This window comes from Microtus oregoni, unplaced genomic scaffold (genome assembly GCF_018167655.1).
Source record: "Microtus oregoni isolate MIOR12 unplaced genomic scaffold, Mior012 000056F_ref0000123, whole genome shotgun sequence".
Lineage (NCBI taxonomy): Eukaryota > Metazoa > Chordata > Mammalia > Rodentia > Cricetidae > Microtus > Microtus oregoni.
In genome coordinates, this window is record NW_024543832.1 from 5,448,757 (window position 1) to 5,463,776 (window position 15,020).

At 44.0% G+C, this 15,020-nt stretch overlaps 1 protein-coding gene across 1 annotated transcript in view; it reads right to left on the minus strand.

Moving 5' to 3' along the window:
• Dnah11 (dynein axonemal heavy chain 11) overlaps positions 1-15,020 on the minus strand; it is a 326,474-nt gene that overhangs the window by 78,990 nt on the left and 232,464 nt on the right. The window contains exons 64-66 of the mRNA XM_041639057.1: positions 12,972-12,974; positions 5,634-5,869; positions 4,201-4,323 (exon numbers count right to left, since the gene is read on the minus strand). Of these exons, the coding sequence (XP_041494991.1) occupies positions 4,201-4,323; positions 5,634-5,869; positions 12,972-12,974 (362 nt within the window). The remainder of the gene's footprint in view (positions 1-4,200; positions 4,324-5,633; positions 5,870-12,971; positions 12,975-15,020) is intronic.

The window sequence follows — 15,020 nt, forward strand, 5'->3', positions numbered from 1 at the left end:
TCCATATATGGAACTGCCTGTGTCAAATAGCTAAGCTCCCGCTCTCCACCTTCCTCACATGAAGAAAGGTACCCTCTGCTCTTTTGACTAGGTAACATCTCCCTAAATAATCACACCCACACTGGCGGTTTAACCACTTCTTCAAGTGCGCTGTCTCCTGGGTCAGCTAAGGTCTGATTAAGCTTCATATTCACATAGCCAACTGCTCTTTCTTTTTGGAGAATGAGTGTTTAAAAAGCACCCCTGTCATTAAATGTCTGCCAAAGCAGTCATTCTCTTCTCCCCCATCTACTCCCACAGCAGATCTCTTGGACATCATCATCTACTCCCACAGCAGATCTCTTGGACATCATCATCTACTCCCACAGCAGATCTCTCTCTGTTGGACATCATCATCTACTCCCACAGCAGATCTCTCTCTTGGACATCATCATCTACTCCCACAGCAGATCTCTCTCTTGGACATCATCATCTACTCCCACAGCAGATCTCTCTCTTGTACATCATCATCTACTCCCACAGCAGATCTCTCTCTTGGACATCATCATCTACTCCCACAGCAGATCTCTCTTTTGGACATCATCATCTACTCCCACAGCAGATCTCTCTCTTGGACATCATCATCTACTCCCACAGCAGATCTCTCTCTTGGACATCATCATCTACTCCCACAGCAGATCTCTCTCTTGGAAATCATCATCTACTCCCACAGCAGATCTCTTGGAAATCATCATCTACTCCCACAAAAGATCTCTTGGAAATCATCATCTACTCCCACAGCAGATCTCTTGGACATCATCATCTACTCCCACAGCAGATCTCTTGGAAATCATCATCTACTCCCACAGCAGATCTCTCTCTTGGAAATCTCATCATCTACTCCCATAGCAGATCTCTTGGAAATCATCATCTACTCCCACAGCAGATCTCTCTCTTGGAAATCATCATCTACTCCCACAGCAGATCTCTCTCTTGGAAATCATCATCTACTCCCACAGCAGATCTCTCTCTTGGACATCATCATCTACTCCCACAGCAGATCTCTTGGAAATCATCATCTACTCCCACAAAAGATCTCTTGGAAATCATGCTGGGGGCGGGGCAGGGAGTGTTGGTCACAGCTTCTGTTGCCAACCTGAGTTGACAGGAATGGCCTGTTGACTGTGTTTGGGTTGAGGGATGAATAATATCCATACAAAGATAAGCCAACTCATGGTACAAGCATGGAAGCTCGTGCCCAGGGGCCCTCCTTACCCCTCTAGGCTCACCTCTCCTGAGCACACTGCCCGCCTTGACTGCCCAACAGATCTTCACCCAGTCGGATTCCATTTGCAGTGCTCAGGAACTGGTCCATAGTTTGAGAGTTTTGCTGCTTGGTATTAGGACTGTCTGTCTAGGACTCCATTCCCTACCTGCCCATCTGATAAGTGCCCACTCATTTTTTGAGACCTGCACTGACTATAAATGTTATCGACTGTAAATTTTTCTTTAAAGTCTTTTCATATCTCCACAGGGGAAGCAAGGACTCGGTCTTAGCATCTTTCATTGTCAATGAGTGGGCTTTCCTCCAAGGACGTGTGACACGTCTTTGTGAGCAGGGCACCTCATCACAGTGGGTCTGCAGTCCCCAGGACTGACATTCAGCAGTAGCTAGGGGTTTATCCAGCAACCGAAAGGGTTCATACAGACTCCACTAGCACTGCAGTCCCTGAAGAAACATTAAAACCATCTGCATGTGAAAAGGAAGCAGGCAAAACTGGAGAGGCAGAGTTAATCTTACCCTGAAACAAGCAACTCACACAAATTTAGTAGCCAGGATTACTAAAGCAACAACTTTGTGCAATAAGTATCATTTGTTACACACACTTTTTAGATTTTATTTCTTTTAGTTTTATGTCTATGCCACATGTGTGTAGGTGCTGGTGGAAACAGGAAGAAGGTGTTGGATCTCTTGGAACTAGAATTAGGGTGGTTGTGAGCTGCCTGATGTGGGTGCTGGGAACCAAATTCAGTCTTCTGGAAGAGCAGCAAGCACTGTTAAGTACTGAGCCAGCTCTCTGGTTTCATTTATTACATTCTTGTGGATCATATTAAATTTTCTTGATTTAGGATGCTAAAATGTTATAAGGCATCACAAAAGTTGTAGACTCATTAAATGTTACTTTGGTCTTTAAATTTTTTTAGTTACTATTTATTATTTAGTGTGTGTGGGTGTACAAGCACGTGGATGTCAAGGTGTACGCGTGGAATAAGAGGAAAATGTGTAGGAGTTGGTTCTCTCCTACCTGTGGATCCCAGGGATGGAACTCAGGTTACCAGGCTGAGCCATCATGCAGTCAGATCATTCTTTGGGATAGGTTGTTCTGGGCTGATGCTGTGAGGAAACTTAATGGTCTCTGTCAATCTTGTTTCCAAATCCCCACTTTTGGAACCCCAAAGCCGCCACTCTCCAGCCACCTTCAGAAGTCATGTCTTAAACTTACCAGTGTTGAGCAATTTCAGATTACCCAAACACATATGTGGTGGAGAACCATCAAAATCTTTAAGCATAAATTGTGCCATTGCAAGTTGATGTTAAAGCTCAGAGAATACATATTTCACTGACAAAAATTCTAGGTCTTCATAATAGAGTCAGCATCTTAATAACAAGGATTTCACTTCAGCAACACCCGAGATTTTGCACTGTACTGTTAACACATCAGACAAAGCTACAATTATATTTATATTAGGAGTTGCAGTTTGTCAAGTGGCTTATTAGATTTTTCTAAATGCATGTCTGGGTAAATTTTGGTTTATTAAACAATTATAAGTTGTCAGTCACTCTAAAGTGATTTACTTGGGAAGCTGTATAAGAAGTACCACAGTAATTGACTGGAGACTAGGAGTTAGTCACCCTATTTAAGCCGGCCATTTCCACTTTCAGGAGAAATTCAGTGACGGAAAAGGAGATAGACACCTTGGAGACAGAGTGGGAGGCAAAAAGAGTGAGTTTGGGGAAGTTTTAAAATTATGCCCTAGTGAAGAAAAAAATGTGAAAATGAAAAGATAAAAAGCTATTCGATGGAGCAAGTTTAGTAAGGATTTATGTGTGTACCTGTGTGCATGCGTGTGTGTGCACGTGAACGAGGAACTGTCCATAAGTCTGTCTTGGTGCCTACGTGGAGGTCAGAGGCCGCTGTCTGTCTCTGCCGTCCACCTGGCTCGGGACTGGCACATTGCTGTTCTTTATTGCATACACCAGCCTAGCTGGCCTTGGAGCTGCGATGAATTCTGCCTGCATCTCCCACCTTGCAGTAGAAGGTCTGGCGTCGCAGATGCGACACCACATCCAGTTTTCTATAGGATGTGAACTCGGATCCCCATGCTGGCACTGCCATGCCCCCGTCCTCAAGGATGACAGGCCAGCCAGATGTTATTAAAGACATAGCGTGTAGAGAAGAGACACAGTGACTCAGAAGAGGTGGTTTCCGTGCGTCTGAGAGGATGTCCCAAGGGGAATGGTACCACTGGGACAGCTTCATGTGTGAGCAGGAGTGAGGCAGAGTATAGTCCCCTTTGTTGGTAAGCTGGTGCTGTGGGGATAGCTTCAGGGATCTTGAGGCAGACTCTCTTTTGAATGTGTGTGCATGTGTATGGTGTGTGTGCATATATGTGTGTATTCATATATGTGTTGTATATGTGTGTATGCTTATGTATACATGATGTATGTATGTATTGTGTGTGTACACATGCATATGTATGTATGTATATGTATGTGTGTAATATGCATATATTAAATATACTAAAAGGAGTTAGCACAGTAAACCTATGAGTTTTTAGAGGCTATTACTAGATGCTGATAAAATATTAGCCACTTCATGTCTATTTTGAGAGTACACTAAGAAACACACAGAAGAATAAAACAGTGCTCTGCAGATTGCTGAAGCTAGAGAGTAAGCTGTGTGTCAGACTGGCAGTATATTCTCATCTGTGATTCAGGAAGTAAATATGCAAGGGGACATTTGCCAAGTGGAGTGAGGGGTGAGTCTGGCTTATCTGAGGTTGGTTTGGCTTTAGGGTACAGTTGTAATGGAAGGGAGTTTTAGAAATGTCACACAGTGGGCACCAGTGGATAGCATCTGTGCTTGAGGCCAAGAACCAGCGACGGCAGCACACTCACTTGGCACAAGGCATGGTTTAAAAGAACAACACAACACTTACTTCCCTTTCTTAATGGTGTTTCTGCCAAGCAGAGGACCAAGGACTGGATCCACTGTTTCCTCAAGGTTTTCAATTAGGATGACGTCACCAAAGGTCAGGGCAGTCTCAATGGCATTTAAAAACCTTAAAGTACAATCAGATTAGAGATAGTAAGATGCAAAGGAGCACAGAAAAATGTTCAAAATTATATCATTAAGTTGTATTTTATGTAGCTATTTGAAATGAACTTAAAGGAAACTTTTATAAAACATTATCACACCAGATATTAGGAGTCAAATTTTGAGGGAGAAAAAATCCTGTCAAATATAAATGAATTTTCTGGCAATATTCAGTGTTTGAAATAACTATAAATGACCTAAGTATCATGAATTTACATTTATTCCATTTGCCCATTTAGAATAAATGAACTAAATGACTTTTTTTTTTATCAAACTTTAGACCTGTCTGTGTGTGCGTGTGTGCATGTGTGTGTGTGCTCATACATGTGTAGAGGCCAGAGGTCAACTTTGGTGTTGCTTCTCAGAAGCTATCCACCATGTTGTTTGTGACAAGCTCTCAATGACTTGAAACTTGCTGGCCAGCAGCCCCAGGGATATGCATGCCCCTCTCTCTCCAGTGCCAGGATTGTAAACCACACCTAGCTTTTTACTGGATGCTGGAGATTGAACTCAAATCCTCAGGCTTGTAGAGCAAACCCGCTACTGACTGGGCTATCTCCTCAGCCCTTAGTCTTTATATCTTTAAGTCCTATGAAATGGTAAACTGTTATCTATTTCATGTCTGCTCTCCAAAAAAAAAAAAAAAAATCTCTCCTATCCAAAGTGATCTTTCAGATTAGCAGGGTCTGTGTCTCACAGCTGCAGCAATCCCTTACTTCAGGAAGTGTAAGAGGACAGGGGAGGGCTCAAGGCAGTATCAGTGGGTCCAAAATGATCCATTCAAGGCTGAATGAAGGTCAGCTGTGAGCGCACAGCTTCCGGCTGGTTAAACCCTACAGGACACAGTGACGTGGCGTCTAAGCAGACTCAACTTTCAGAAATGACGAGTGAAGCTAGTCTAGGAGACTGCGTACCCAGTGTGGGAACCTGTAGCCACGTTAGCTTCCTCTCTAGGCAAGAAATAGACTCGGGGCAGTGACTCCAAGTATTGATAGCCTACGGAAGGAACGTATTACATTTCCACTCTTAGCCTTAGGAAAGTCATGTATTTTCAATCTCAGATACAATGTTTTTTTTTTCAAACCCTTAAAATAATTGGATACTACCTAATATGAATGTCTCTCAACAGAAATTCTTTATAAGAAATATGAGCTAGAAAATCAACAAGTAGCACAAACTGTAATGCTGTAACATGGTAGAAAGTCAAAGCTTTGTCAAGATCAGACCCTCTTCAGAACAGGGTAGCACAAAGACACCTGCATCAGGACCACATACCCTTTCTGGCCCAAGTGCGTGACTTTCAGGTCAGGCCCATACTTATTCTTGATCCACTTAATTCCCTGTTGCTGAGGGTCTATCATCAAGGGCCAGCGCTCGCAGTGTGTTAGAATGGTGGCATTTTCAGTTGACATCCTGTCATTGGGCAGCCCTTCGTTATTCCAGGTGGCAATTGTAGCATCATCTGTCAATGTGGCAATCAAGTCCAGGCCTTCTGTTATCGGAATGGAAACCTTTGAAATCAAAGTTGAATGGGATCAACTAGCAGCATGGCAGAGGAGAAAGGCTGATTGTGGCAGACAAGAAAATGAGCCCAAAGCCAAGAGAAAATGAAGCCAAGGGAACACATATGAATTCTCTCCAGACTCCTCAGGGCCAAAGGCATCTTGAATTGTGAAATAATGAACACAGACCTTTCAGAATCCTGTCCGCTGTGGGCTCAGGGTCTAGTTTATTAGCTGCGACCACTTCGTGTCTCTTTCTGGGGTGGGCTAGTGAAGTCTGTCATCTTCACCCAAATGAACAAGACATTTTAGGGATACAGCCCTGTGCGTCCCATCTCAGCTCTGAACCTCTGCACAGTTCTGAAATTTCTCTGACAGTTCTTCCCAGATTTCCTTTAGAATCTTAGCCTTACAACCCCATCTACTTGTTTTAACCAAAACCTGTATTCACCCTAGCCCAGAAGCTCTTGAATCCAGGCTGTCCATTGCAGTTATATGGGAAGGCCAACAAATCTCTCAACAGGCTCTCCCTCTTTAGCCACAGTGATTCGGCTTCAACTTCTATTCATAGATTTAAATAGTTTTCTCCAATGTAGTTTTATCCACCATGAGTGTGGGTCAGAGCATCATGGCCCAGGAGTTAACTTCACTTAAGGGTTTTCTTAATAAAAATTAAGTAGAGACACTTCATTTTCTACATACTTCCATCACTGAAAAAGGAATGTGGGAAGGAGTGGCCACTTTCCTTCTCTGTAGGTGGCCCCAACCACTACCCTCCTATCCTCTGCTTAAACGTCAGTTCTGAGGCTGACATGGTCCAGCTGTGCAGTCCTCCTGTATCTCTTTGCCTTATTCATGACTTCCTTCTGGTCCTTTTCTGTTGACAGAGGTTTCTGTCCTTCCCAGTCCCGCAGCCATTCAGTCCCAAAGAAACACACAGAGGCTTACATTAATTATAAACTGGTTGGCCTATTAGCTCAGGCCTCTTTTAACTCTTACATCCTTTATTAACCCATAATTCTTGTCTGTGTTAGCCACATGGCTTGGTACTTTTTATCAGTGAGGCATTCTCATCTTGCTTCTTCTGTGTCTGGGTTACAACTGCAGACTGTGCCTTTCCTCTCCCAGAATTCTCCTATTCTTGTCACCTGGCCTATACTTCCTGCCTGACTACTGGCCAATCAGCATTTTATTAAACGAGTACAAATGACAAATCTTTATAGGATACAAGACCATTGTCTCATAGCATTCTCCCAACTCTCTATTTTGCTTTCTTTTTTTCAAAACATGAACCGTGAATCTGTTTCTTTTATGGTGGGGGGTGAAGGTGTAGGCTTAGTTTGCTAGGCTACTTCCTGCCAATTGGGGTTGCTGGTATTGTTATGGGGACCTAAAGAAAATTTAGGATTATGGTCAAGTCCTGACTGGAATATTCTATGAGACTTGATCATCTCAGCCAGCAGTCTTGAGGCTATTCTGGATGTAGAACTCAGAGGAAACTCCAGCAGAGCTCCTCTGAAATGTTGGATCATCTGGACCATCCTTTCTTATTGGAGATTTCTCAGGGGGTCTTTCTTAGTCAAACCTGATTTTTCTTAAGCCAGAATAAACTCATAACCTCTCATTTCCTGTGGAAACAAAAGTCAAACCTCTTCTTCAAAGTAACATATCTTTTGACTTAAATTTTGAAGTCAAAGCATTTTCAAAATATATGTTGGATTAATCAGCAGCATTTATAATAAAATGTCTTTTAGCAGCTGTTGCTCCTTCCTCAGCCATCAAACCATTTAAAAACAATACAGTAACATACAGTATCCAGATTCTCTGTATATTTTTCATCTTTATGTGGCTTTAATTTAAACTCTATTTCTTTTATTTTTATTTTTAATGTCTGAGACAGGGTTTCTCTTTGTATCTTTGGTTGTCCTGGAACTCACTCTGTAGACCAGGCTGTCCTTGAACTCACAGAGATCTGCCTGGCTCTGCCTCCCAAGTGCTGGGATTAAAGGTGTGTGTAACCACACCCAACTACTCTTTTCAACTTTCCAAGTTTGCTATCAACTCTCAAACACGTGCATAGAAGGAATAAACTCTCCACCCATGCTAGGTAGCATCCTCGGGGAGGCACATTAGCACAGGAAGATGACAGGTATCCTCCTCCCGAGCTTTTTCTACACATACCTCTGCATGCATGGTGTCATCACATCTCAATGCAGGACTGAAGTTACTGCCCTAGACCTTAAAATACATAGAACTGGTTTACCACTCATCTGGAAGTTCAGAACCAGCCCTATGATCTGTACCACTCTTTCCTTCCATACACTTTAACAGCCTTAGGACATCCAGCCATTACCCTACTAGGTTTTCTTTTTCAACATATAGTTCAATAGCAATAAGTATTCACAATATCATGGAGCCATCACCACTTCCATCTGCAGAGCATTCTCATCCTCCCAAGCTGAACCTCATTCTATTCAGAAAACCCACATCCTCTTCACCCCAGTCCCAGCATTTACTACTTCTGCCTGTCATTATGAATCTGACTTCTCTGTCTTGTGCAAGTGGATTCATATAGTATCTGTTCTCATGGCTAGCTCTTTTCGGTCAGAATCATGGCTGCCAGGCTTATCCATGCTGAATCACAAATCAGATTTCCTCTTTTATGTTGAGTCATATTCTATTCTGACACAGAAAAAAAAAAACTACCTACCTGTTTCTGAACACTGGGGCTACTTCCTCCCCTTGGCTAGCATCAGCAATGAGTATGGAAATATCAGCCTGAGTCTTTGCTTTTATTTCTTTGGGGTATATATTCATGAGTGTGGTTATAAAGTCACAGCTGTAACTAACCATATACTTCATTTTGAGGTACATTACTATATTTTATCTACTTTCAGCAAAGCTAAGGTTTCTAGCCAGTCTAAAATAGAGTGCTCATACTTTAATTTCCTCCTTCCATTCCCATGGATTCCCTGCCTCCTTCAGTTCTGGCTCTCTGCCTGGAAACTCTGTACCTGGCTGGATCCAGTGTCCCCTGTCTTCTTAAGTCATTCCTGGACTATGAGTATTGCTGATGCAAGCTTCATCACCATGATTATTGTCATGATAAAAAAAGACTTCTGTTCCCTTGGAGACTTCCTATGCCAGGATAAAATTCAAACCACTGTCCCTGGTAGAAGATGGAGGTGGGAGGGTGGGGGATGGTGTGGGGTGTTAAAGCATGTGCTCTTGTGAGTTTTTACCACTCCTCTCCACTCTGCTTGACAATGTCATCTATATAACAAGATTAATGGGAGGTGGGGTCTAAAATTTAAATCCTTAACGACTTGTAATACTTCTGGGTTTGCTTCCTAGCACTGAAAAATAAACAAGAACCACACTAAAGGAGGAAGGCACACTGGGAGGTGGGGTTGTAATCTTCTCTAGTGTCCTGGATGACCTTAACTGAACAAAGCATTGTTGGAAGGGATACAGACAGGGGAAGGCCTGAGGCTGAAACACCTGGGAGGTCAAGAGGTGGCTACAGTGACAAAAGCAGAGAGGAAGAAAATCAAAGTGGGATCAAGTAAGACAAGAGACAGCCCTGTGAGGCTTTGAAGCTTGCTAGAATTGTAGAATATCTGGAGTGCAATGAATTCAGGGGATCTAAGAAGAAAATAGACTTTCAGTTTGGAAAGCTAAAAGTGGGTATGTTCAGAGGCAATTTAAGGGACAAACAACATATTAAAGACTTGGGAAAAGATATTTGGTGGCTGTTATTCTTTCGGTCCCTGCCCTAGCCACGCCCACTCATTTTTAACCTCTGACCTCACCCGCCATCGCTCTCTCTTCCTGCTTTCTCTCCCGGTATACACATAGGGCTTTGCCTCTCTCCTCCTCTCTCTCCCTCCTTCTCTCCTTCTCTCTCTCTCTCTCTCTCTCTCTCTCTCTCTCTGTCCCTTTTTCTCTTTTTCTCCTTTTTAATAAATACTTATGGCTATTTCCTGTGTTTATATGTCCGTTACTCAGCACCACCACCAGCGCGGGGCGTGCCCTCCCGCTGGTGGGAAACTGTAGCTGCTTGCTCGGGTGCCGGACTCTAGAGCCAGCAGAAGTTTGCTGCTGCTCTGTGAGCCCACCGGGCGGGGCGGGGGGAACCCCATATATTTTTAAGAATAACAAATCGTGCCGTGACTCGGATGATTCGCGTGCCCCGGACTTCTCCCCGGGGCCAGAGTTCTGGCTTTAGGCGCCGTCCAGGACTCGGAGCTCCTCCCGGGGCAGAATCAGGACCTGAGGACCTTCTCTACAATGACCCACGTGTTCCATCTGCCTGGATGCAGCTCCTCCAAACAACAAATCAACTAATCGTGAGTGTCCCCATCTCGGCCAGCTTAACCATCTCTTTTAACCCAAGGGATTGACCGTTGAGCTCCCGGCAACACTTCACGGATTTTAGGGATGGAGGGACCTCCAACAGCGGGCTTTCAGGGCCTCAGTTGTTCCCTTTGCTGGCATTCAATTCGGCTTGTCTCCTGTGCTAAGTCCGTGCCTGATACGGTGTGTCCTTAGCCAGCCCCTCAGCTCACCCGTGCCTGGAGGCCCGGGGTCTCCAGTTCTCCCTCTTTTTCTTTTTTCTTTCCTTTTCTTCCTTCTTTTTGTCATAACTGCTGCTACGGTGTGGCCTGAACTAGGCTGAATCCCTCCTGCCCGCGAGTCGATTCAGCTAGGTTATAGCCCCCTCCATGGAATCGGACGCCTTTTCATAGGGCCTGGGTGTTTGTGCCATCTACATCTCACCTTAACAGGGAGCCGTTCTCCTTGTAGGCTTGAGGTGCCATGGTTTTTGCGGGTGTTTGCACGGCCTTGACCATGGGAGCCAAGCCATCCAGACCTATCACTCCGGCCTCATGCTTTAATGCCTTACACTCATAATAAGTGGCCCCATTAAAACTATACACAGCCGTTTTTCGGTTCCAGCCTTTTGACCCTTCCCTCTGCGGCTTTTGTTGTGGCACGGCAGGCTCTCCAACAGAGCAGACTACACGTGGTAGTGGCCATCTTGGCTGAGGGCCAGATGGGTCAGGTGACTTTTTCCACCATCTTGGCTGAGGGACAGACCATGTGACCACACTCTCCTGGTTTTACCCTGCCTCTTCACTTGGTTTTCACTAAACTCCTCATGCTAACTCTGTTAAATGTGTTTTGAGCAATGGTTAAATGCCTTTGATAGGGCCCGTCAGAGGCGTCCACGTTGCCCAATTCTTGTTCACTCTTTCTATGTATAATAATTATTTATTACATCTCATTTCAGACTACAAAACGTCTTATATTTTAGACTGATATGTATCTTTAAGTCTCTTAAGCTGTTCTCTACCATTGTCAGTTCTGCCACTAACCTTATATTACAAGCAGTTCTTTCCCTCTCTCTGCCTTTTTACAAATGTAAATCTTACCTGTTGAGAGCCAGTGTGGTCAAGCTCAGACCCAACTTTCCAAACAAATTCTATACTATAGCTATACCTGATAAACAGCCCTCAACTGCTCAGAGATCTGGGGAATGTGATAATTAAGTATTTAATTATTAAAAACTTTTTACAACAACAAAAAAGAGACAGGTTGGCTCCTAGCAGCAGCTCTCTGCTCCCTCCAAAGAAGACAGAAGAAAGACACGCGCAGAACAACGTCCTTCTGCATTTCACTTCGACTGCAGAGTGCTGACCATTGGGCAAAAGTGCCTTTCGTCTAAAATAAAGACCTCTAGACGTGGACAGAATCGCTGGAATTGACAGCCTGTCTGCTCAGGTCAAGGTAGGCCTGTCTTCCTACAGATTTCTTAGCCACAGGGTCTTCTGCAGCCTGGCAGGCCCTGAGCTAAACAACAAAGGTCAAGTGCAACCTTCAGTGACCATGGAGGACCCAAAAAAGAGTAGCTCTGGGTGCCAACCAAGTAAGTTCTCTGTCATTTTTTAATCAGTAACTCAAGTAAAATCTTATCCTTTTCAAAGATCTCTGACAGTTTGACAGATGAGAGGTTTTGCAAGGTGACCTCACCGAACAAATTTCAAACCAAATTTATCTCTTATGCTACAGTCATTATATGTCTAAAACTTCTGTTTTCACAAAGCCAAGGAGTTCTCGTGAGTTCCAGGGAGCCAAATTAAGAAATCCATTTTAAACAGGTCAGATACCCCCTCAATCCCCTGGTCTTAATTTTTTTTCCCTTAATTTAATTTTGTTCTTTGTTCTGCCAATACCTTAAACAGGATAAGAGAGCCATGCCACAGACACCAGTCAAAAGCAAAGAGACCAGCTATGCCAGGATGTTCCCAGCACCCAGCCTTCTCTCCCCCCCCCCCCCCAAGACAACGCCCATAATCAGCCGGAAGCAGTCTGGAGAATTTGCTGCCCCAATTCCTTCAAACTGGAGCATCTAATTTGCTTTTTTATTAAAAGCAAGATGTGGGAATGTTATTCTTTTGGTCCCTGCCCTAGCCACGCCCACTCCTTTTTAACCTCTGACCTCGCCCGCCATCGCTCTCTCTTCCTGCTTTCTCTCCCGGCGGGCGTACACACGGGGCTTTGCCTCTCTCCTCCTCTTTCTCCCTTCTTCTTCTCTCTCTCTCTCTCTCTGTCCCTTTCTTTCTTTTTCTCCTTTTTAATAAATACTTATGGCTATTTCCTGTGTTTATATGTCCGTTACTCGCTGCCACCGCCAGCGCGGCGTGTGCCCTCCCACTGGTGGGAAACTGTAGCCACTTGCTCGGGTGCCGGACTCCAGAGCCAGCGCCTGGCACCGCTGGGGGCCCACCGAAGTTTGCTGCTGCTCTGTGAGCCTGCCGGGCGGGGGGGGGGGGGGACCCCATATATTTTTAAGAATAACAGTGGCTCTTATAACAATCTAAGAGAATATGATGGCTTGGGTTAGGCTGGCAGCACCAGAAGTGGCAGAAAGCACCCCGATTCTCAGACTATTCTGAGTGACTGCTCCCTGACTTGAACTGGTACTTGAAGACAGCAATAAGGACTGAAATGAATGTGGCAGCCAGACGATGTGTGCTGCTGGTCTCTCTTTCCTGGGAATGAGGATGCGTGACATAAGCTACCGGGTTCTGGAGAAAAAGATGGGAACTTTCTAAAATTAGACAGAGGCTTGATGAGCCAGATCAAGACTTTGTTTCTCATCTTCTACAGGCAGTTGGTTGCCTTATAGTGAATGGGTCGGCAGAAATACTTATTGTTAGCCATCAGCATGTGAGAATGCTAATGCTGCATGCCAGACTGCCATCCATCCCTTTAAAAAAGGAGGTATTAATGATTACATCCACCCTTATGCTGATATTGGGCCTTTGCATGCACAAGGGTTAACTCTGGCTATGGCCCTCCAAGGGCAAACAATGCCTCAGTTATTGGCATCCAACAAGGAAAAAAGGAATGAAGAATGACAAATATCCCAACTTTATGTTAAAAGTTTGTTGTCGATGCTTTGAAAAGCACAAAAGAGTTGTTTCCTCTTGCCTTTATTGTACATTATATGGATGATATTTTGCTTTCTACAAAATAATAATAACGATGTTAAGCTAAAGGGTCTGTTTTAAGCATAAAAATTGCATTAACTTTAATAAGTTTGTATGCCTTACTTAAGAATTAACTTTTTTGTTTAATACTCTAGCATTGGCTTTTGCTATTTTATACCCCTGTGAAAAGGTTAAAAACTGACAATGCTCCTGCATATACTGTCAAACCTTTCCAAGAATTTTGGTGACAGTATGATATAACCCACATCACAGGCATTCCATATAATAGCCCTCAGGGTCCATCTGCTAGCATCCAGGCACCTTGGCCCTGCCCCCTTGGGAACCTGGCACAGTGCATCAGGCCCCATGCCTTGCATCACACTTGCCACCATGGCCAACAGTAACCTGTTCCTTTAAGAGACAAGCCTCGCCTCCTCCTGGCCACTCTTCTGAAGAGGCAAGCAGGTCTTTGCCTCTCTCTTGCTCCATCTTTCTGTCTTGTGTTGTCATCCCTGTCACCTCCCCTTGTCACCCGCCCCCCTTACCCTTCTCTCCATAGGACCCCCTAAAGGTCCTGCACGGTAAATCATAGCACATCTTTTAAGAGCTAATGAACAACTTAAACATAATTTACAAATAAAGAAAGGTGAGGGAGGTAGTATGAATACTCCCACAATATTTTATCTTCACTTTACATAAAATTTGGACAAGGATAAAGAACATTTTAAGATCCCTCTGAAAAAATTCAGGGTCTCTGTTCTTTGTAGAGATGTCATGTCTGGCCAAACTGAGTGGCCCAGCTCCAGTAATCCACTGGAGATGGGGATGTGTGTCTTTTGTCCTCAGGGAAGCTAGGATACCTGAAAGACTGACGCATACTGTGGAAGAGGTACAAAGAAGCTCCAAAGTGGCTACAGAGGCTCCATCTGAAGAAAAGAAAGGATATGGAAAAACAGAATCAAACCAAAAGAACAGAGCCTCTCTACCAAAATTGACTCAGAAATTAGTGTCTGAAGGAATAACACTGATCAAGTCTAAGGGGAAGCATGTGCCTGCAGAATTGCTGGTTTTGCTGTGTATCTCTGTTGCAGGCATCTGTTCCTGCTGAGCCATACTGAGCTATGGATCTGGTCCTCCTGTGCGTCACTGTGTTAACTGGGAAGAAAATAGCATTCCTGTTTATGTCAATGACTGAGATATCGTGTGCCTCCAATGCTAATCATATTGTTCCCCCAAAATGGTCACATGACAATTTAAATATTGATAGCCAAGGCTTACACAGCAACAAAACACTTTTTGGACTTTGTCCTGGAACCCACTCTGTAGGACAGGCTGGCCTCGAACTCACAAAGATCCACTTACTGCCTCCTGAGTGCTGGGATTAAAGGTGTGTACCACTACCACCCGGCACATGACAAAATACTAACTAGTCAATATTCAAAGTTAGATAAATTACCTTCCTCCACATTGTTATGGTTATTCCCACAGAGTTAAAAACAGATAACCATCCAGCTTTTACTAGTAGAAATTTTAAGAAATGCTGGTAACAATGACAATCTCAACATATCACTGGAATTCCACAACCCACAGGGTCAAACATTTGTAGAACATACACAGTCCACCCTTAAGAAACAACTTTTAAGAAATAAAAAGGGGGATATTTC